General features: G+C 42.3%; 1 protein-coding gene across 2 annotated transcripts in view; it reads right to left on the bottom strand.

The window, feature by feature from the left end:
- Positions 1 to 16,592: 16,592 nt before the first annotated feature.
- Positions 16,593 to 23,544, bottom strand: part of KCNJ6 (potassium inwardly rectifying channel subfamily J member 6) — a 133,266-nt gene continuing 126,314 nt past the window's right edge. For both annotated transcript variants that reach the window (XM_063126627.1, XM_063126629.1), the window contains one exon: positions 16,593 to 17,959. In XM_063126627.1, the coding sequence (XP_062982697.1) occupies positions 17,634 to 17,959 (326 nt within the window). In that variant the 3' untranslated portion in view covers positions 16,593 to 17,633. The remainder of the gene's footprint in view (positions 17,960 to 23,544) is intronic.

Genomic DNA, 23,544 nt, shown 5'->3' with positions numbered 1-23,544 from the left:
ATTGAATAAGGAAGAAAAATGTTCTGATAAGAAATCTAGATTTAGTTTAGTGATGCCTTAACAATTTGTAACCAGATTTGAGGGGTAAGATCCAGACTAACTAAGTTGCACTTAGGTCCAGTTGAAATCATTATGACTTAACTTAAGCCCTGTAGATTTCAGTGGTAACTAACATAGACTGGAGCTAACCCCTTTGGTGCACTTAAAACTATGTTCAGTTTTCAAGCTGAGGTCTTTGTTGTTTCCTTGAATAAATCATGATTGGTTTGTTAGATCTTGGACCCTGATCCTTGCTTAGCTATATACAAAGTGTAACAATAGGCATGTTTTCTCCAAAGTTACGTCGCTCTGTGTTCCATGGGGCTTACTCCCAGGTAAGTGTGTTTTAGATTGCAGACTCAGCCTCAGTTTCCTGTGTATGCCATGGATATTATTGTGACCTACTTCATGGGCGTATTGTTACTAAAAGACCGTTTTTGTGTGTGAAAATGGAAAGGATATTTCAGCAAAACGTTTTCCAAAGGAAGCTGCTTAGGACTTCTTTCCGAATGACACTGCTCAGTTATCGTCATTGTGACGTGTTGCTTAAGCTGCTGAGTGAACACTAAAATATGAGACACATTAGATGCCATTATGGTATTATTTAATATTACAGGATTACAATATAAGCATTTTGGATGGCAAGGTCGATTATCTGTGATGCACAGAAGGGAAAGCTGATGGTTTCATTTGTATCTCATTTGGGAAAGTTGGGTGGGCTTTAAATACAATTACTATTCCTACTGTAGATTCCTTTATGAACTTAAGCTACTTTTAAAATTTATTGCAGCTTCATTGTGTTATTCTTTAGGGCAGAGGCGGGCAAACTGTTGCCCTCCAAATGTTGTTTAACTCCCATCAGTTCCAGCAAACATGGCCAATGGTCTGGCATGATGGGAGTTGTATTCCACAGTTTTAGGGCATTCAAGAAAGCCTACTTATTTCTGTGCATTGTGAGAAAGGGACATGAAGAGATTATAGGAATCAATGAGTGTTTTAAAGGTTAATTACCCTGTTTCATTACCCTTACTGATTTGATGAGAATAGCACCTTTCTATCATCCTAACTCCTATTGCGACCTGAAATATGTAACGAGAATTGTTTTTTTAACTGGCAATGTAAATCTCATGGACCACACAATTAGTCCCAGAGTTGAAATGAGTGGGCTTAAACTCAGCTACTAGGTACTGTATGTGTTGGTTAGTGGCTGTGTTATTTATTTATTATGTTCATTTATATCCCACCTTTCATGCAAATCCTTCCAATGCAGATTACAAATAAAACCAATTATTCCAGTACAGGAACAAAGTTTATAGCAGGCACCTTACCACATGGCAGTTGTGGTAGCTAGGGATATACATCGCTGGGAAATCCAGCACTTTTTTTGGCTCATCAGAGTTCCATGGCATGGATGGCTCAATTTGTACCCATAAGCCGAGCTGTGGGCTTTCCCCCAAACTTTAAGGAACTTCTATGTGCTTGTTTTTGGAAGTTTCTGCAATTTGCACAAATCATGGTGGAATTTGTGCAAATTACAGCAGAATTTGTGAAAATTATGTGAATGTCATCACAATTAGCATAAACTGCACAAATTTTGCCATAATTTATGCAAATTCAGATGAGAAATTTGCACAGATTTCAGAATCCCACCCCACCCACAAATACCCTGAAAATCTGTGAGTTTGCCCTAGAATAGGGGAAGTCTGGATTATTTTCCCCAAGTGAATTTAATGCACCCTGAAGCCTCCGTGTAGTGCTGCCCTCCTGTTTTTTCCTTTGTTGGGGGCATGTGCTGTAAGGGAGAGCTTGCTGATGAAAGGGGAGGGTGGGGCAGTTCTCCACCACGCCTTTCAAACCAAGGGACTGAGCCGTCGTAACATACTTTTGCTGCTCGAACCCTATCCCCCTCCTTGCCCACAGCTCCCTTATTTTTAAAGATAAACAGATGAAACTTGGGACCCTGAGAGCTTTTAAGTAGGGCTTTGGGTATGCCAAGCTTGAATCAGATCGGTCCATCCCTTGATTTTTTAAAGATTTTTTTAAAAAAAATTCCCTTAAGCCATTGTCCTGATAGTCCACCAATGCGAAATTCCACCTGTTTGCATTTGTGGAGGATCGGTTTTCCTTTACTTTGATAATGTTGAAAAATGTGTAAAATGTGACCTCTGAAAGTTTCAGGCTTGCAACACTATGTGCAAGATTGAAATGAGGGTGAGATAGTGCATCTTGTTGACTTCTCAGACAAATGGGTAGGAATAAAACCTTTACATCTCGATGAGGGTTGCTCCTTTGAAAAGATTGTTAATGACTTTTTTTGTAGCAAATTTTATGCGCTTTAATTTTGTATTGAGACAACTTTTCTGTGAGATTACAAATAATACGAGTTATTATGCGAAAACTGGATTTTGGCTGCTATTTTCCAAGATGGCGGCCATTACAATGATTTCCCAAGATGCCCCTTTATCTCATTTTAATCTACATGGTCATAAATGCCACCATACCAAATTTCACACTTGTATCACAATGTGCACGATTTGGCCAGAAATTGTCGTTAAGCTGCTGTTCTATCAAGCATAGCAGGAGGAACCAGAATTAAGTTGGGAGGGGGGCTGTGGCGTTACACCCCACAAGTCAATTCCAAATGTATGTCTGCGGTTTATAAGTCTGTGGTTTTTAGAACGTTGGCCTGAGTGGGCTGAGTTTGAATGTCTTGGGAGGGGGGAGGAGTGATATATATAAGGGAATGACTGAGGGGATTGGGAGTTCTTTTCAGAGTTCTTTTCAGAGAGTGCTTTTCAGAAAGGCTTTTCAGGGAGACTTGTTGGGTACTCTTAGAGTCTGTAGTGCTCTCTGTGTTTATGGTACTTAAGTTCTGGGAAATTTGAGAGTCAGTGTAGTGAGTGGTGTCTTTAGAGTGTGGTGTGCACGTAGTGGATGTATATTAATCAATACTGATAATAAAGAAAGTTCAAGAGTGATTGTGTGAGAAAAAGGAAAGCACGAATGTGAATGAGTGACCGGATTGTATGAAAGGTTTCAAAAAAGTTTTTAAATGTTGTTATTTGAAACAAAGCTTATGAACTTTTAAAAATAAATTTTAATTGTTTTGTTTTTAAAACTACCACAAAAAGCCCACGTGTCTGTTTGGCATTTATCATCTTAAGTTTACACATATAACACCCACTCTGACAATCATTCACCTAAGCAGATATAACTCACAGCGTATTATTATATATATATTAAAATCCATTCTCCATTTTAAACCCCTTTCTCCACATAGTTTGGAGGAAGGTGGGCTTTATCCCTTGCCTCAGGTGTATCAAGTGGTGGTGCTTGGCTTGAGCAGGGAGTAGCCTCGGCCGGGTCTGGTGTTCAGAGCCTGTGTCGCCCCATAATAAGTGGTGGTGGACGTGAGGTCTGGTGTTCAGAGCCTGTGTCGTGGCAGGGGCAAACCTAGGAAAACACATTGAACTCCACCCCCAAAACTTTTCTCCTAGTAGTAAGTAGCCCTGTGGGGATGGGGAAGCAGGAAGTTTTCTCTTGTGTTTTCTTTGTCCACCTCCTCCACTCTATAGGCTACAATCCTGGGCGTTTTGGCTTGCTTAGTGCTATTGAGAGATCAGTTGGTCACTCATGGACACATTTGTTGAAGACTGTCTGTGCTTCTTTGGGAGAAAGAAGTGAGACATGTGGCATGTTTTATTTTCAGATTTCTCTTCAAGAACTGGTGATCAATTCTACCCTTAACAGAGCACATTTATTTATTTAGAGTGCATTTCAGGTGGAATTGTATTAACAGAATACTTCAGGTAAGATAATTCTTCATTCCTCCTGTCTGCCTTAAAAGTTATCTACTAATCTTTTCTAAGCTGTTTGTTCAAAAAATTTGGAGAAGGGACCTTTCCTCAGTGACAGGGCCAGTGTGGAGTAGTGGTTAGAGTATGAGAATAGGGCTGGGAAGAGCTGGGTTCAAACCTCCCCACAGCCAGGAATCTCCCTGGGTGACCTTGGGCCAGTCGCTTGCCTCTCAACCTAACCTACCTTGCAGCAGGGCTTTTCATGAGAGGTGATGGTGATGGGAAGAAGCAAGTTCACCACCTTGAGCTTATTGGAAGAAAGGCGGGATTTTTTTTTAAAAAAATCCTGGTTGCTTTGCATTTTGATGGTTCCAAGTCTGTCCATTGGTATCTTCTGTTTTGTTTTGTTGTTTTTAAAAGATGAGGTAGCTGGTGATCTTCTACAGCCTCTGCCTGAGACCCTGGAGAGCTACTCAGAATAGTTGATGCTGGGCCAAATAGACAAAGATTCTGACTGACATGAGGCAGTTTTCTATGTTCCAGTGTGTGTGTCAGTGTCTGTATGTATTTTAGGAGTCGGGGAGTGACCAAACTCCATGGAGCTTTTTAGTTTCCTGTTTCTAAAGCAAACACCTTAAAATTGGTTCTTCCTAATGACATCTCCAGAAGATGGAGAAATATGGATTTTCCAGAGGCAGCTTCTGTGAAGAGGGCTTGCCAGTTCAAGAGCCCTTTTTTCTTTGAATGTTTGCAAGAACTAAGTGTGGCTCTATTTAAAGACAGCCCCAGCAAAAGGCAGTCTGAAGAATAATTCAGTTCTCACACTGGTGAAAGAACCCCTTAATGTGTTTATTCAAGGAATTTAATGTAACTCCCAATTTGCTTGACCAATTTATATGATCGATATGGTAAAGATTGTAATATAACATGGATATATAACCCTGCACTTTTAATTTCAGCTGTTTTGGCTGCTCAAAAAAAAGTTTTGTTGCACTTAGAGCCAGTGTGGCGTAGTGACTAGAGTGTCAGAATGGGAGTCAGGAGATCCAGGTTCTAGTCTCCACTTGGCCATGGAAAGCCACTGGGTGACTTTAGGCCAGTCACAGACTCTCACCCCAACCCACCTCACAGGTTTGTTGTTGTGAGGGAAAAGTGGAGAGGAGGAGGATTATGTATGCCGCCTTGGGTTCCTTGGAGGAAAAAAGGCGGGTTATAAATGCAATAATAAAATAAATAAATAAATTATTCCAAGGCTGGAGAAACTAAAGCCTTCCAGATGTTGAATTACAACTCACATCTTTCCTGACCATTGGTCTGGCTGGCTGGGGCTGATGGGAGTTTAAGTCCAACATCTGGTGGGCTACAGGTTTCCCACCCTGCATTTAGCTATGTTTTTAGTAGGTGTTCAAAACCCAGAAGGGTTGGTGCCTGCATAAATTTTTAGTGGTAGGGAATTCCAGAGGGTGGGTGCTATGATACTAAAGACCCTATTCTGAGCCATGACGGACCAAACCTCCGAGAACTTAGGTAAAAGCAGGAGGAAAACTCCAGATGAACACAGCAACTGAGCTGGCTGGCAAGGATCAGGTGATCTCTTAAGTATCCTGACCTATTTAATATTTAGTATCTATTTAATAAATGCCCATATAAATAGATCAATAAACCTGATTTTACGAGCCTAAAGAAAGCTTGTGCATGTTCTCCTTGAACAGCAGCCTTTTATGCTGAAGGGAGTGTCAGAACCAGGTTCAGTTACGGACAGTAAGGGCTAATTCATTTTTTTTTAATAAGACAAACATTTCCACTTGGCTGGTGCCATGCTCCTTGTATAGGCTAAAATATAATGGGCTGGATACAAATTCCCATGAGCTGAATTCTGATCCCTGGGTAGAAGGGTTGGGGGAGGCTTGGATCCAGAGTTCTGCTCTGTTCACGGAAGCTCCTGTTCATAGAAGAGGCTTTGATCCAGTGGAGCTATCCACTATCGGAAAGGGCAGGCTGGAGAGGATGTGACTTTTGCGGATTCCTCCCTGTGCCTGCGCAAATTTCTGGAGAGTAGGGGGAACCTCTAGAACAGTGTTGGGGGGTGCAGGTTGGGAGTGTTGAATTGGCAAACATTGCCTCTCCCTCTCCCCTTTGCTAGGAGCTACCCATTTGTGAAAGGATAAACCATGATCCAAGCTGATATATGTATATATAGCTGAGAGTCAGAGTGAGCGCTTATCATAGTGGCAGGCAGAATGACAGACTTTTGCTAATAACTGGTAATATAAATGTATGTATCTAGTTCTCCCTCCTCATAAAAAGGAAGGATGTTAGAAAAGCTACTGACAGCGTTGTGAGTACATGTCAAAATATGTTCAGTTTCTGTTGCCAGAAGAGGACTGAATCACTGGTCTCTCTGCAGTACCTTTGCCTTCGTTTCCATGAAAAATTAACAGAGGAGCTGGTTTTTAAATACATATACTTATTGAATTTTCAAATTTACATCTAATAAAAGGGGAAAGGGATTTTTTGATAGGTAATTTATAAATGTTTTGGAATTACTACCCTCCCCCCCACCTCACCACCCGCAGGTTCATCTTTGTTAATGATTTAATGTAGTTGCTCATTGTTTTTGTGTGTTAACTGTCAGTACCTCTGAGTCATTCACATCAGGAAGTGGAAAACCAGCAGGCTCTTTCACCGAAGGGAGCAAAAACATTATATTTGTTGCCAGGGGACTGCGAACACAATTTCTGCAAAGCAGAAATACTCTTCTAGCTGGAAGTAGCATGTCAATAGCACTCTAGAAAAACAATCCTTAGTTCACTTACTAGAGGAAGCCTTCTCCAACATCCCCACCAGATGCGCTGGACTGCAACCCACATCATCTGCAGTCAGCCTAGGGACAAGGGGAGTTAAAATTCCTGACACACCTAGAGAACACTGGGTTGGGAAAGCTGTAAAATGAATTTGTTTGTTTGTTAATTATATTTTAATCTGCCCAGTAACAAAAGTTTCTTATCTGGAGGTCAACAGATTGGGTTTTTTTTTAAATATTTACTCAACATAACCCTCTTTCAACTGATTACAGAGGCACACAAATCCCTTCATCAGATTCCAGTTTCTAGCATTTCAGTAGCCCTATTCAGGCATTCTAAAACGGAGTACACAAGCTCTGCCCCCTCTGTCTCTTTTTCTATTGCCGTCTACACATGGAAGGTGGCTTTCTGAAGGGAAGAGGCATGGAGGCTCTCTGCATAATTTTTTTTAGAATGCCTGAATAGAGCTAGAGTAGTGTGTATATAAATGTTTTGAGATAATGTTTAATAAAAAGAAGCCAGTAAAAGCAAATTGTGGCTAAGCTTCTTCTCATTAAAAGGAAGATCAAGTCAAGACTAACTTGAGTCCATTGAATTCAGTGGGATTTGTAGTTTGTTCTCCTGAATATTTACCAGAGAGTAAGTTCCAATGAATTCAACGTCCTTAAGGGGTTTCAGCTTTAGTCATCATTTACTTTTACTGCTTTTGCTCCCACCATCTCTGGGCATTGGCCATGTTGGCTGGAGCTGATGGGAGGTGGAGTCCAAGAACATCTAGAGGACCACAGGTCCCCCCACTCTACATCACCTGTCCACCATTCTTACCCACTCCCAACACACAAGGAAGGATCCAGCTGAAGGGAAAGAGAGACAGTTCCTCAGATATACATCTAACCTACCAACGTAAGAAGAGCCCTGCTGGATAAGACCAAAGGCCTGTATGGACCTGCCTCCATGGTCAACTAGATGCTCCAATGGGAGGCCCACAAGCAGGATGTGAGGGTAAGAGCACCCTCCTGCTCATTTGCCCCAGCTATTCGTATTCAGTGCCATGCTGTCTCCAATACTGGAGGTTATAAGCCATCATGAGTAGTAGCCATTGAAAGCTTTGTCTTCCATGGATTTAACCCTTAATCTTGATCTTATTCGTGGAGGATAAGGATAGCAATGGCTACTAGTCAGGGTAGTTACACTGTATTTCCGATCAGAGGCAGCATGTCTCTGAATGCCTGTGGCTGGGGAACAATAGCAGGAGAGGGCCATTGCCATCATTCCCTGTTGTGGGCTTCCCAGAGGCATCTGGCTGGCTATTGTGGAAAACAGGATGCTGGACCAAGTAGGCCTTTGGTTTGATTCAGCAATCTTAAGTTCTTGAGATGCTTTTAACATGTTACTATTCCCCCGACCCTATCATGTTATACAGAGCGGAGGAACCTTCACTTCCCCTCCCCCAAGGTCTCCATTGCTTCTGGAGAGTTCTGTTGGAGAGAGGGGCACTTGCCAACAGTGGGTTGAGCCAGAGCCAATAGGTGGGGCTGAACCCTCCACACACATAGTCAGTCAGTCAATGACCCATTCACCCACCCATCCATTCCTCAGTTTCTCTCTTTCTCACCTCTTATAGGAATATAGGAAGCTGTCTGATATTAAGTCAGACCATTGGCCTATCTAGCCCAGTACTGTTGACACTGACTGGCAGTGGATCTCCAGGGTTTTCGGTAGGATATTTTCCAGCCCTACCTGGAGAAGCTGGGGGTTGAACTTGGGACTTTCTGCATGACAAGCAGGTGCTCTACCACTCAGCCACCCCCCCCTCCACTCACTCTCATACACACCCATTCACCCACTTCCACCCCACCACCATGGCTGCTTTTTTATAAAGGGGAGCATGGAGGGGCAATATTCGGGGGAATACAGCATGTGGGAAGAGTTAACTCTTCCTTCTCCAGCTGTGACTCCCCCCCTCCAACACACACAAATTGCCGCTGTGCATCCAAGAGGCTTTAAAAACAACAACCCTCCATTGGCTAATTCTTCTTCTTCTTCTTCTTCTTCTTCTTCTTCTTCTTCTTCTTCTTCTTCTTCTTCTATCTAATTGCTGCATGAGGTGATTCTCAGGAGGGGGGCACAGCAAATTAACTTTTCCATCCCCACCTGTGATTTCCCCTGAAAATCAACCCCCACCCACCATGCAGAAATTAAGCTTTAAAGAAAGCTTCCATTGGCACCAATGGAAACATAAAGCCTGCTTGCTGGTGGGTGACCATAAAGATGAGGAGAGTACACTGTGGGCCAGATGGGGAGGATTCAGCACCCCTCTTGTAGGTGCAATCCCCCCCAACATGACTTAAATCACTGTCATGAGCAGCCCAAGACATTTTGCTGCCTGAGATGAAAGACAAGATAGTGCCTCCCTCCCCCCATTCGAAGGAAAGAAGCTGGACAGATTGACCGTTGAATCTTATGTCATAGGGACAACATCCTCAGCTATGCCTGAGTACAGCAGGAGAGCTTAGGGGCATACAAAACTCTGTACCCCAACACCTTACTGTTGTCCCTAACATTCAGGGCCTGAGACAGGCTCCTCACTCTGCCTAATGGTAGGGCTGGCCCTGATTCCTAGTAGAGTTGCAGGTTCTCTTCCATTTATTGCTGTCTCTTCAATGTATTGCTCTTGCTGGCAGGGTGTTGGAAGGTGACCTTGGAGCCTTCCATGTATTGAGAGTTCAATCCACAGAATTGCACTCTAAGCTCCATTAAAGGGGGGGGGGGAGACCCAGTCATAACTGAATTCCATTCCATTGCGCTTTCAACACAAATTATCCATAACTAGCTTTTGCAAGATTGTGACACATTAGTGGCTACTTTTTTAAAAATATAGTGTTTTTTTTTAATTGTTTACACTGAAGAGAAACCGTTGTCTTCATGGAGGATCCCAAAAACTAACTTTGCCCAAGATGTTGTAATATCTAAATGTATTGTGGATGGCCCACTCAGAACTAATCTAATTGGTTAACTATAATATTGTAGCATCGTGGCGCCGATGTTAGTGGGCCAGTGAATCCACACTAGGTTCAGTCAGAACCAGTCAGAACTCTAAAAGAGCTCTAAAGCAGCTATCTAACCAGTGGCAGTTGGATAGCTGCTTTCGAGTTCTGACTTGTTTTGACTGAAACCCAGAGTTTCTGTCAGAACTCCCCATTCTGGAGTTGGAGAGGCTTCATCTAGTCCCATCCCTGTTAATGCCGGGAATCCATTACTATAGCATTGCTGATAGATGGCCATCCAACCTCTGCTTAAAAAACTTTGAGAAAGGAGAGTCCACCACCTTCCAAGGCCAGTCTGTTTCACTGTTGAAAAGCCCGTATCACCAGGAAATGGTCTACATTGGGACTGGTACGTCTTAATTTGTTCATCAGTGATCTGGAGTAAGGTGGCCAAGTTTGCAGATGACTTCAAATTATTCAGTGTGATAAAAACAAAAAGGGTATTTGCAAAGAGCTCCCACAGGATCTCTCCAAATTGGTTGAATACACAACAAAATGGCAAATGTGGTTCAGAGTAAGTCATGGATATATTATCAGAATGTTGGACTTTGCAAGCTGCATTTTGCTATAAGTTGTGAATAAAGTCATCGTATGCTAAAGTCCGTAGAGATACAGCAGTGTACGGTACTGTTATATTCGTATTAGGTTTGTAAAATGAGGATGAAATTAGACTTGGAAAATAAAGCCAGCTTAAAATAGCTTTTTAATAAATAACTTAAGTGCTATTTGAAGAGCTTGAACAGAATAATTTAACCTGGACGAAAGTAATGACTGCTCTTTCTTGAGCTTACTAGTTTGTTTTCAAGTCTGAATATTTGTTTCCAAGTCTGAATACTTTTGAATATTCGTTATGGGAATGGTCAGAAACGGCATCTGTTCCAAAATGCAACTTCTCACAATATAGACGTAACATCTCTGTGAAATGGACAAAGGGTGCACACCATGAGGGGTGCTCTCTAATGTGCATGAACTATGGAAATGAATGAGTGGGAGCTATTCAAGATCACTGTATTTACATCCTGGTGGATTTTGACCAAAGAAAATACATAAATAATTGGGGTCCTTTAAAAAGCCACACAAACAATTCTAATGAAGATATTTCAGTCGCTCAGAATCAAAGTTAGTATTAAAAAACATTCTCTGCATTTTAATGAAATGGAGATTCTGTCACACCCTAAAAGTAATTAATGATGTATTTTCAAGTAAGAACTTCACTACAGTAAGTAAGCATCAGTTCTTGTAGTACTGATTATTGTTTCTAGAGGGCACCAGTGAACCTTCTTTGCATCTTGGAAGAATCCTGAACCTGCAGATCTTTACACTGAGATGTAACTTGACTTATGTAAGTAGCTTCATTGGAAAGATTAAAGCCAGCAAGATATTAACATGCTTAAATATTTACAGCACCATTGACCAAGATAGTGTTGTTAATAATATGGAGATTTACTTTAGTACCAGGGTCAGGTTTTGGGGTTTCTTTGCTCACAAAAAGAGCTTTTTAAAAAATAATCACAGAAGATGAGATCCATAATGGATGTAATTGGACATGACAAGTGATGAATGATAATCTGGTTCCATTAAAATCAACAGTAAACGTTCCTGGATTGTTTTATTCCACCTGGGGCTACAATAAGATGAAAAGCCTGCATACATACCAGAAGTTGTGAGCATTTAAGTACAATAATGATGATTTTCTTTTTACAAGTTCTGTATGAAGCAACTTTGACATGGGAGACGCTCAGCAGTCATACTTGGTGGATTGCACTTTGTGTATATCCATTGCCCTTTTACTTTTATAATTTGAGCAAGATTATTTCAGGCAGGGAAATCAAAGTATAAATGACATACAGATGCAGGAAATACACAGACAGGGATTTCAATCGGACCTTGATTCATAAATAAAGCTGTTGCATGAAGAAAGCACATGTTTTGTTCTTCTAACATTCCAGTCACATGCAGCCCCCATGGGCCACACAGAAGGGACTGCCTGCCAGGTAAGTGTGTAAAACAGGGGTGTTGAATCTCTTTCAGCTTGAGGACAAAATTCCATTTTGGAGAAACTGTCAGGGGCTGCATCCCAGTGGTAGGCGGAACCAAAGGCAAAAGAGAACGGGACCAAAATGCAAAACAAACAAACCAAAAAACCACCAGCGCATATTTTAGCTTGAAGCTCTGACTGCCAATAAATACACTCTAGGACAAGCATTTCAACCTTTTAGAATGGTGAAAGGGCTGCATAAAAGCCCAGAAGCCACCAAATGTTTAGTGACTGGAGAAGCCAGTGGAAGGGAAAATGGCCTTCTGAGGACTTGCAGAGGCCAAGTTTGGCTGTCAGGTTTGACGTTTTGCACCCTTGATGTATAACATTGCTTCCTTGGACACTTTATTCTTTAGTGTTGTGGTCATCTCAATTAAATCAGTAAGATCCCACAAATGGTCAGAATTTCCCCCCTCCGTGCTGTTAAAATAATGAAAACATTGCCACACTGTTTTTGTTCTGCCACGCATTTGGTGTGTTTAGTTTTCCCCTGGTTCTTTGATTTTAATGTATTGCTTCTGGTTTTTTGTTCAGTTTTTTCATTCATTTTGTTTTATAGATCATATATTGTTTGAACTGATGCTGAGAACCACTGGGGAAGGAGATGAGGGGCCAAAAGGCAGGATATAAATATTTTAATCAGTAACATGAAAATGAATTAATTATGACAAATTATCAGATCAGTTGTGTATATACTGAAATAATGAAAAACACTACTCAATGTTGGTCAGCTTTGAAAATTCATTGTTAATGAACAGCATTCCATTCTTCTCTGGTTTTCAACATTTTCAGTGGAAATAATTGACACAAAATACATTGTTAAACTCCTTAATCAGTCATTGTAGAAAAATAGAAGTGTGTGGGACATTCTTAGTACAAAATGTTGGAGAAGCTTCCCCATTGAAAGCATTGGAAGCTTTGACTTTTCAAGCTTATATTACAAAAATGAGATTCCATGAATTTTACATTGGATGCATCTTTGAGAATAACAAAGACAATTCGAGAGACTTTTAGCTTTGTGCGCCTTACTCAGAACATTACAGCTTACACATGCATGGGCCAGAATGATACAGTTTATTTTTCTGTGCTAAAAGGCACAAAGAAAGCTTAAAAGGGTCTTCAGATCCACTTTTCTGTATTTGTTTTTTTTTTTAAAAAAAAAATCTTAACAAAGTTGCCATGATTGATTACAGAAAGGCTCCCCAAAGTTACAAGAGCAAAAAGCTGATTACCTCAACAAAGACTTTTTGTAGGGGTTTTCTTTTGCATTCTCATGCATTCTTATTAATAGAGCAAGCTGACAACAGCCATGTTGGATCTTCCCACAATTGGTTTTCTCACCATTTTCTAACCTGTCCTTCTCTCTATTATAAAGCTATCTCTGATACATGCTAACACACTACCATGGGATTTTTAGGGAGACCCTTTATTCTCAACCCTTAAAGCTGCAGCTGGTGGTAGGGCAAAAGAATTAGATTCCAAATCAAGGGGTCTTGTTTCTCAGTCACTCTGGTCAAATATAGTTGTAGACAAATAACATATATTCATCTCTTTCTGCTCTCTGTCCCCTCTCCTCACAATGTGGAGCATGGCTCTGGCTATAAAAACCAACTGCAGTCAGTGACAAGTTCTGTCATGCAAACTCCTTCTGCCCCCAAGCACAGCCTGAAAGATATCCCAGTCCAGCAAGGGATATCCCATGCACAGCTGTTTTAGTTGCAATTGGGATGCTAAATCCAACATGGATGTGTCAGATGAGGGTGTATAGATGCCCCTCTTCTAGGGCTACAAGTTGCATGTATCAAAGTGCTGCTAGCATTCTACTGAGGTCAGGATGAACTGTAGGAATATAAACAATCAGCATATTCTCACCCCTTGACAGCATACAAAGGGCATCCAACTACATATTAACATTATAATGAAACTAGCACAAAAGTGGAAATGACAGGGTGTAGCAAGTTTATAGCTCCTTGGTGAAACTCATCAACTTGGTATAGAAAAACACAGGAACACCTTTTGGGGAACTGCCATAGACGTCACTTCTTTGTGAAAGTGACCAGGAAATGTTTTCCAAAACCCAACAAGTCTGGTTTTTGATCAGACTAGCTCAGTAGTATAACATGTGGGGCTAGAATTGAGCACAACTTCTGGAAGTTGCTAATTACAGATTTGTCATCACTCCATAAAACTTAAATAACTGGAACTGTATTCAGCAAAAATCAGCACAGTGATGGGAAATTAATGTGAAGGATCTATCACAGTGCAAAATTTCTACCTGCCTACTAGATTTATCCTGAGTTATGTATTTTAAAACATGGTATTATATATATTTTTGTACAATTTTTTTTTAAATTCTTCTCAATGTATTTTTTATTTCCAGATCAGGCAGGCATCAAGACAAAATTAAGGCTGTAGTTTGTTTTCTTTTTTAAGGGAAACGTCTCACTTTGTTTGAATGGGCATTTGCCCTATGGAGCCACAACAATGGTTTCCTATTTACTTTGTTGTCTTTGTTCTGCCAACCTTACTTTGACTGAGCAGTAATTTACTCTGGACACTGATTGCTACCAAATTCCGTTCAGGATAAACAGTGTCAATTTGAGTTGGACAACTTTATTTCTATTGGGAGAGATTTCCACAAGCACAAATAACACAATGTAGGTTCCCTTGGGAGCTGTTGTCTGTCCTAAACAAACAAACAAACTCTCCTAGTCTGTTCTTTGCAATAGCAAAAAGGTTTATTCATTTGGAACTGCCAGTGCAATGTCATATTACATTGCATTTTGAATCTAACGTTTTGTGACAACGCAGCAAGCTTGATCAATGCACCATTATCCCATCAGCAGACATGGTCATCATCATGTGATAGTGCAAAGATGTCTAGTAATACAGAAATGGTGATGGGTGGCTCAAAGTCTGCTTGTTGTGTGCGCAAGGTATAAATTTGTTGGGCCACATGACTGCCCCAGTGGCTGCCATACTGCTATACATGCTGCTGAAGATCCTGCCAAAATTGGGGTGGGGCTGAAAGGAAGCCTCCTTTTAAAGGCAGAAATGTGTGGTTTACTGTCGATATTTGTTGATGTGGCAGCAATAGGGAAAAGGGGATATTTTGCTTCAAGCTAGCCCTTCTTTCCACCACCGAATTTTGGTGACAAATTTGCGCTCTTGAAAGGAGGCTCCCCCTCCTCCACTGCTGAGCCACTGAACTTGAGCAGCATATTTGGTGGTGTTACAGGGCCAATGTTAGTGGTGGGGGGGGGGGCACAGAAAAAGCCAGGAGGGCTGCATGTTGCCCACCTCTGGTATAAACGGTTAGAATCAGATTCCTGCTATGACATAATGGAAAAGAACAAAGCCACTTGACATACATGAGGATTGAATCTAATGGAACACTTACCAAATGACATCTGAAGCCAACTCCTGAGTCCTGAACATAGATAGATGTGGATTCTAGGGGCAATTCTCAAAGCAGGTTTCTAGACTGATGTCTAGTTCCGTTCATAAAAGTATGCTGATGATCTAGTTTAGCATCATTCTTTTTTTCCTTGTATATGCATGAGTGGGATGGTTTCAAAGAGTAAGCTCCAGATATTACATTGAAAGAAGCTCAATAGGTGCCACTCTGATAATATTGGCACAATTGCTGCTGCATATTTATTTGGGATTGGGATATCAGGATAGTACTTGATGTGGTTCCTTAGTGGGGAAAATGATGGCAAAGAACCTTGTGGAGTGGGGTATCCAGTAATTTAATTAATGCATGTGTGTATGTTGAAACAAGTGTTTAGTCTGGTAATATTTTGGTGGCTTGCCATAAAAGGTTCTTTTTTATCCATGAATCCATGGATAAAAGCTAAACATTTGTTTAGGCCTATTTGCTTGATGAGCTGAAAAAGTTAAGTGGTAAAATATTTGCAAGCATACTTGATGGCATCTTGGAAAATACCATGGGATTGAAGGAAAGAGGGTAAAGACCCATATGTATTTTCTGGGGTAGCTAAAAAGCTGACCCAAGCTATGAGGATGAAGTCAGTAGCATGTAATGCTGCTTACCAGCTCTTACAGCAGCCTTCTCTAAGCTGATACCCTCCAGTTTGTATGGACTTCAACTCCTTTCAGTCCTGGCCAGTATAGCCAATGGTAAGGAATGCTGGGAGTTGTAGTTCAAAATGTCTGTAGAATATTGAGTTGGAGATGTCTGCCTTGCAGATTCAGTGACTGGAATAAGTTAGCCATTTTGTTCCAAGGATTTGTGATTTGTGGCCATCCAGAATATTTGGCCTACAATTCCCAACAGTTCTAGCCAGCATAGCCAATAGTGAGGGATGATGGGAGTTGTAGGCACAAATCAGATATTTGACCAGAAGTTGCCCAGCTTTGCAATAGACGGTTGAGCTGGAATATGTGCACTGGTGGCACTATGGGTAGGGATGCTATATAGACATTGTGTCTAGTCATTGGCAGTTATCAACCATTGGGAGAATGTGACTTGGGAAAGCACTTAAGGCACTACTCATTATAAGTAACGATGGCAGAATGAGGCCTACTAATTGTGCTCAACTAACATCACAGAAATGACATGTGTGCAAGGCCAGCATGCTGGTATCTCATGAGAGATGCCTTTCTAAGGATTGCTCACGGGTGCAACATTCTTTGGGGAATATGCAAGACATATGAAGTATCTATTATGGAAAGGAAATTCAGCTGAAATTCAGTTGTTTTCTTTCATACAGAACTTCTGCTGAAGATGTTCTCTACTGAACTATATATAACATTCAAAAAATTTCCATGGCTTATATAGTCTGTCTGTCTGTCTGTCTGTCTGTCTGTCTATCTATCCGTCTATCTACACAATTGCTGTTTTTCAACTGAATGGTTCTGAAAACCAAAAAGTTCCCCAAGGTATTGCACTTAAGGGGTAATAGCCCAACACACACCTGTTGTAGACAAATGCCATACAAAGAAATCCTTGCCTTTGACAAGAATCAGCCGCAGTTAAATTCTACCTGTTCTGCCCGAATAACTATAAATGGTTTCACCATATAACGTTATAAAGGACAGAATCGTTTTGTAAACAGTTTCACAGTATATCAGGAATCATGTTGTAATTTCTCTGCCCTCAGTGCCCTCCCCCTCCCCAGACGTATGGCTTTTCAGAGTTATCTAAATCATCGCTTAAGAAAAGAGTGAGGTACTCTAAATAGCTGCCTGTCTGGTACAATGAGGAAAATGGCATGCATTAATAGGGCAGTTATATAAGGGTGCCAAACAAACGCTAATAAACTTCTGGTATTAGAACTAAAATGCCATCTCCATGGTGGGTTTTGTTTTTTGCATCCCATTATTTTCTAAATTATATATCTAAACCTACATTAATTGCACACATATATACATTATTTAGAGGTTCTTTACTACAGTACTTTTGTACATGCTGGGTTTATTACTAAACTGAAAGAGGAAGAAATTACATAAGGCATATGTACAGTATCTCATTGAACTGCAGATCTCTCTGCTCACCTTGAGTCTTAAAGCTGCAATGCAGGCATCGCATTCAAAACTATCTTGGGGGGATATATAAAAAAAGCTGGAGTTAAAGCTCAGAACGTGAATGAACATTACTTACAGTCACTCCATTTTTTTGGCCCAGGCTAATGGACTTCTGCCCTTTTTCTTAAAAAACAAAACACCAACCCCAAACCAGATACCTGCATGTGAGAACACTTGAGTTTTCCAATTGAAAAACACAACAGTGGTAAGAGATTACATTGTAAAAGAAGGAATATTGCAGCTTAAACCCAACTCTTGGCTCATCTTATGAGCAGACAGGCATTTCAAACCTTAATTGCCTCGCCTTCTCCCCACCCCTTTAAAGGACAATTTGTGGTTTTCTGTCCCATCCTAAGTTCTAAACTTTGGACTCATTCTCTAAGTTTGCCACATCCCCGTTCCTTTCAGTTTGTTCTTCATGGCTCTTGGCCTCTTCTTCAGTATCCATTACAGCATGCTGGTCCAACTGGCTGGACACTGACCAAGTGAGGGGTAATTCTGCTCGACTGGCCATCTCTGCCAGTTCTTTGGCACTATAAGATGGTGTGTTGGTCTCGTATGTTTCGTGAAAGTTGTTGTAATCAACTTCATAAAATCCATCCTCTAGGGTGAGAACTGGTGTAAAACGGTAACCCCACAGGATCTCACTGGCAACATAAGAACTTCGAGCTTGGCATGTCATCCCTGGGAAGAAAGAAGAGAGAGATTAAAAGCCTTGAAGGCTCCCAGGAGTGGTACTGTTTTATAGTTACTGAGGACACAAAGGTATGGTTGACAGGAACATTGTGCTACATAAGCAAGTACAATATTTGCTAGGCTGAATATCTACATAAAATGTCAAAATGATCACCTAGTGTCCAATTTAGCAGGCCAGTTTTATTTTATTCCTCCCATCTCCATTTTACTGTAATATCAAGATGGACGTACTGTTAGTGGGTGGTTCATCTGCCTGGCTGAATGGTGTTCAACCCTTAAAACTTCCCCTAAAGGATCAGGTTCATAGTTTGGGGTTGCTCTTGGATCCAGCATTGTCACTAGAGACACAAGTGACATGGGCGGCATGGAGCACCTTGTATCATCTTAGGGTGATGAACCAATTATGCCTGGACATAGATAGCTTAGCTACAGTTATCCATGTTCTGGTACCCTCCTATTTGGATTACTGCAATGCGTTATACGTGGAGCTACCTTTGAAAATGGTCTGGAAACTGCAGCTGGTTCAAAATTGTCATGATTGTTAACAGGGCAGGGACTGCAACATGATCATATTGCACCAGTGTTTTGTGATCTGGGGGGGTGTCTTGATGCTGTCACTTTGCCACGCATTTCCTCAAAACTCTGCAGCATCGCAGCTGCAGGGTGGGAGCAGCAAATTTCCATGGCAGGAGGGAGTGTGGGCTTTCTGGGCAGAGCTGGCAGCAATTCAGCTCATTCAGCCCACCGCCTGGCCCTCCTGCACATCCCCCCAACCTACCGTGGGCCTCAATCTGCCCCCAGAATGCCCCTAGCCTCAATGCAAAGCAAGGTCACCACCGACAGAGGAAAGAAGGTGGTGATCTCGGAGTAAAGGAAAAAGTCACAGCAAATCAGGGACTAAAAGCGCAGTTCTGGGGGGAAAACCAGTGGTGGCTGTGAGTTGGTGGCTGCATCATTTAAATAACACAGCGCCACTGCACAGCCACCATAGGGTATACAGGGCATGTAGTCAAGCTGTTGCGCTGCTTGCCAGTCCATTTCCAAATCCAATTCAGAGTGTGGATATTAACTTCTAAAGCCATAAATGGCTTGGGGGGCAACTTATCTGAAGGATTGGTTCCTCCCATATATATTTGCCCAGGGCTTAAGTCATCTTCAGAGGCCCTTCCATAGGGACCACCACCAGATGAGATGTGGTGGGTGGCTACTAAAGAGGGTGCCTTTTCAATGGTGGCTGGTTGTCGAATGCCCTCCTCAGTGAATCTCACTTGGTGCCTACATTATGGTCTTTTCAACACCAGATGGAGACGTTTTTATTCTCCCAGGATTTTTAGTCCTTCAGTTAAAGATAAAAGTGTTAATGTGTTTAAGATTTTTGCACTGCTGCTGGCCTTTACCTTAGTTTTTATTCTAGTTTTATTCTGTTTTAAACTTTTTAATGTTTTTATATTATGTTTTGCTATGTTGTATTTTATGGTTTTAAGTCTTGTTTTATCAACTGCCCGGAGAGCTTTGGCTATTGGGTGGAACAGAAATGCAACAAATGAACAGATTAACAAATAAATAATTTCAAAATTGCACATTAAGTGCATTTTCATTCTAGTTCAGGTCAACATTTTAAAAAAATGGTGAACAAAGACATTTGGGCCAAGACAGTGAATCAGAAATTATGAAATTGTATTACAATGACACATCATTTCATCACTGTCTCAATTTGTCCATAAAAAGGGGTGAAAATGTAGCAGGTTCCCCCCCCTCTCCATATGGCAAGAATGAGCAGAAAACAGAGGAGTTCTTTCAGTTCAGCCACAATGTCTCTTACTCCTTCAGTTTGTTGTCTTGGCCTGCCATTTGTAAATTCAATTTTTTTTAAAAAAAACCATATGTTCTAATATCAGCTAGGAAATATACTATGAAGAAGGGAGATGATAGCACTCTTCACTTTGAAATCCACCCCGCCTAATTTAGTATTGGCACCATTATACATTATTCCAATTTCTACCCCACACTGTATAAACACATTATAAGGGTGGCTTACAAATTACAATAAAATATTAAAACCACCATGAAATAATGAATATTTTAAAATAAGCTAAAAACCAGCAAATCTATAAAACTGGATAACAAAAGCAGTGTAACAGATCAACAAAAGTGAAAAAGCTAAAATGTCTAGGACATTTGATAGAAATTAGAATCATAGAATAGTAGAGTTGGAAGGGGCCTATAAGGCCACCGAGTCCAACCCTCTGCTCAATGCAGGAATCCACCCTAAAGCATACCTGACAGATGGTTGTCCAGCTGCCTCTTGAATGCCTCTACTGTGGGAGAGCCCACAAATTATATGTAACATTTCTGGAACTGGCCACTATTAAATGTGCTTATTAGTTTTAATTGGACTATAATGCCCATCATCCTCACCCAGCATGGCCATGTGGGTTGGGGATGATGGAGTTGCAGTCCAGCACAACTAGAGGGTGCCGTGTTGGGGAAGGCTGAGATGGTCGGCAGCTTCAGCTGCAGGAGAATATTCTTGTACCTATTTGTCATACCTGGTGACTGGGAGGGTTAACCAAGTGTCAGTTGTGTTATATATTACAGATGGGAGGCCACATCATGTCTGAAGCTGAATGCGGGGAGCAGTGAAATTTTAAGTGGCTGCTGCAGATCAGATAAGCTCATGGTGTTTTGGCCTGAGAAGCACCCTCCACTCATTGCCATGTAGTGGCTGTTCCCCTCTGTGTTTGAGGTTCAAGACATGGCTGCAGCTGTGTCTGGCTTTTGTCAGTTCTGTGCAGCAAAAGTGCTTTGTTCAGCCAGACAGATGTTAATGACACATGATGTCTGGAAATGTAGCATAAAGCAAAGACGTGGTCTTCTACCCCAGATCATTTGGATACATGGCAAGCGGTAAAAGCTGCCATTTAGTGGGGTCAGTCAGTCAGTTCAGTAGCAGCATGCACGGAGGCTCTAAAGTGAGGAAAATGAACCACAAAATAGGTGTGTGTCCAGAAATTATTGCACAGAGCAACAGTGCTGAGATTGGGAATCAGAGCTCCCTGCGGTAGTAGAGAATGAAAGTAGTGTAATTGGGGGAGGAGGAAAAGAGGGGAAAGGGAAAAACCTTGGTGCAATTTTCAAACTGTGTTCGGGGGAATTCTCAATAGCTTCCTAGGAGCTCCTGATTCAGAAGATCAGCAAGGGATGATAATGTTCTCTGAAAGACAACTTCCCTACTCACTACTCAGCTTCCCCTACAATTTATAGCTGCTAGAGATTGTTGAATGTATTCTAGGGAAGGCCATAGGGTAACTAAGGAGGGAGGCCACTTATGCATAGCCAGAAGAGAGGACAAAAGAGGGCATAGATTTACATAACATTTGCATATGCTAATTTATATGTACAGAGGCACATTTGAAAATCATTTCTGTAGTTTAAATAGTACATCTTAGGGGTGTGCACGGACCCCCCGCTCTGCTTCACTTCCAGATCCGCGATTTGCGGATCGGGCCGCTCCGCCCCGCCCCCGCTCCGCCTATGTCCACTCCGCTCCGCTCGGAGCTCCAGATCCGGATCGGAGCTCCGTTTCCCCCTCCCATAGGCTTGCATTAAGCTAAAAAAGTATACAACTTTTTTTCTGTTAAAGTTAGAAACCTCAAGTTTGGCACCATGACACCTCATAGAAGTATACACACGCACGCCAAGACTCAAGGCAATCCCATCATCCCCTGATTTTTGGGGAATTTATGAAAACCGGGCACTCCATTCACACCCCTTTCCATAGCTCCGTCAATTTGCACGTTAAAAATCTCAAACTCGCCACCATGATAGCTTGTCCAGGGATACATACGCACGCCAAGACTCAAGGCAGTCCCAGCGGCAGAGCCTGGTAAAGGACCAAGGGAGAAGGGGACCTTACCTGCCTCCGTCCGCGGTCCGTCGCCATCTTCAATTGAGCCCGCGGTTCCACCAGGAAGTCTGGGCCGCAAGCGGCCCAGACTTCCTAGTGGAACCGCGGGCTCAATTGAAGACACCGACGGACCGCGGACGGAGGCAGGTAAGGGAGAGGAGGGTGGGGAGGGGGGTTACCGGGCCCTGGCGCCATCGCCGCCCATGTGGCGACGGCGGCAGAGCCCGGTAAGGGACCAAGGGAGAGGGGGGGCCTTACCTGCCTCTGTCCGTGGTCCGTCGCCGTCTTCAACTGAGCCCGCGATTCCACCAGGAAGTCTGGGCCGCAAGCGGCCCAGGCTTCCTGGTGGAACCGCGGGCTCAATTGAAGATGCCGATGGACCGCGGACGGAGGCAGGTAAGGGAGAGGAGGGTGGGGAGGGGGGTTACCGGGCCCTGCCACCGTCGCCGCATGGGCGACAGCGACAGCGGCAGGGCCCGGTAAACCCCACTTAACTTTCCGGCGGCCCCCCAATCCTCTTCGCCTCCGCCTTAAGGGCAGGCGAAGCCCCCCGCTCCGCTCCTGCTTCTCCGGTCCGATTAGAAGCGGAGCACATCCCTAGTGCATCTCACCCGCATAGAGGGGAAGATTTTGACCAGAGCCAGATCTACACCAAGAAGGATATAACACTTTGAAATGGGCTTGAAAATGGTATATGGAATGTGTCCTGGGCCCCAACAGTTGTTAGTGCACTTCAGTACTGTTATAAAGCAGTAGTGTAGAACCTGCCCAGTGGCTTGTAGACCAGCTCAGTCTGTTGTCCAGCTGCTAACCACCGTTGGTGGGCCATCTCAGGGCCTCTCCCTGCTCTTCCTAATGTCTCTTTCTCTTTGAACTGTACTTAGCTCTTCAAATAGAAAATACCTTCAGACAGAGGACTGTCCTCTGGCAGCTCTTCAAAGAAAGGACTGTCCTCTGTAAGTAGGATACATGGACACTCTAAACCTCTGCTCTCCATAAACCCTTTAAGAAATCCCCCCCCAATCACCCATTCCTCTCTCTGACAAAAATAAATAAATAAAGTCAAAGGTTCTTTGCAGAGAAGTTTCATTTTTGCATCCAAAACTGAGTAGCAGCAGCAGGAGGAGGGATTGAGCGGAACAACTCTTAAATTTTCTCCTTTTTCCACCTACCATCTGAGATTTCCCCATAAATTGATACACACTTTCGAATCTTTCATCAGAATCTTAGGGTCTACAAACTTGCTTTTGCCATTTTTCATGAAAAACAAAATCCTGTGGCATGTGGAATTCTACACCTCATTCCAAATTCTCTGTGTGGTATCCAAAACTAGAGTCTGCGGGCGACCTTCTGAGGCAGCCGATGGGGCACCCAACACCTAAGCAGCGCACACCAACTGATGTCTGCCATTATATTATATTATATTATATTATATTATATTATATTATAATTCATATTCTTCCTAGTTCTGAAAAGGATCAGGTGCTATTGAAAGTCCCCACAGTGCCCTGAAGTGAGTTTGTTGGTGGCATCATGGGAAATTAAAATGGTGGCTTCTCGTCACCTGCTGCTCCCAGGCCAGCATCAAGGGTAGGCATGCTTGGACACCTGCCAAAGGCTCAACCCCAGCAGGGGCCCAGTGACAAGAGCCCCTGGAGTTGCTCTT

The sequence above is a fragment of the Elgaria multicarinata genome, chromosome 5 (genome assembly GCF_023053635.1).
Source record: "Elgaria multicarinata webbii isolate HBS135686 ecotype San Diego chromosome 5, rElgMul1.1.pri, whole genome shotgun sequence".
Lineage (NCBI taxonomy): Eukaryota > Metazoa > Chordata > Lepidosauria > Squamata > Anguidae > Elgaria > Elgaria multicarinata.
The sequence above is the reverse complement of the archived record's forward strand: the minus strand, read 5'-3'. Positions and strand labels throughout refer to the sequence as shown.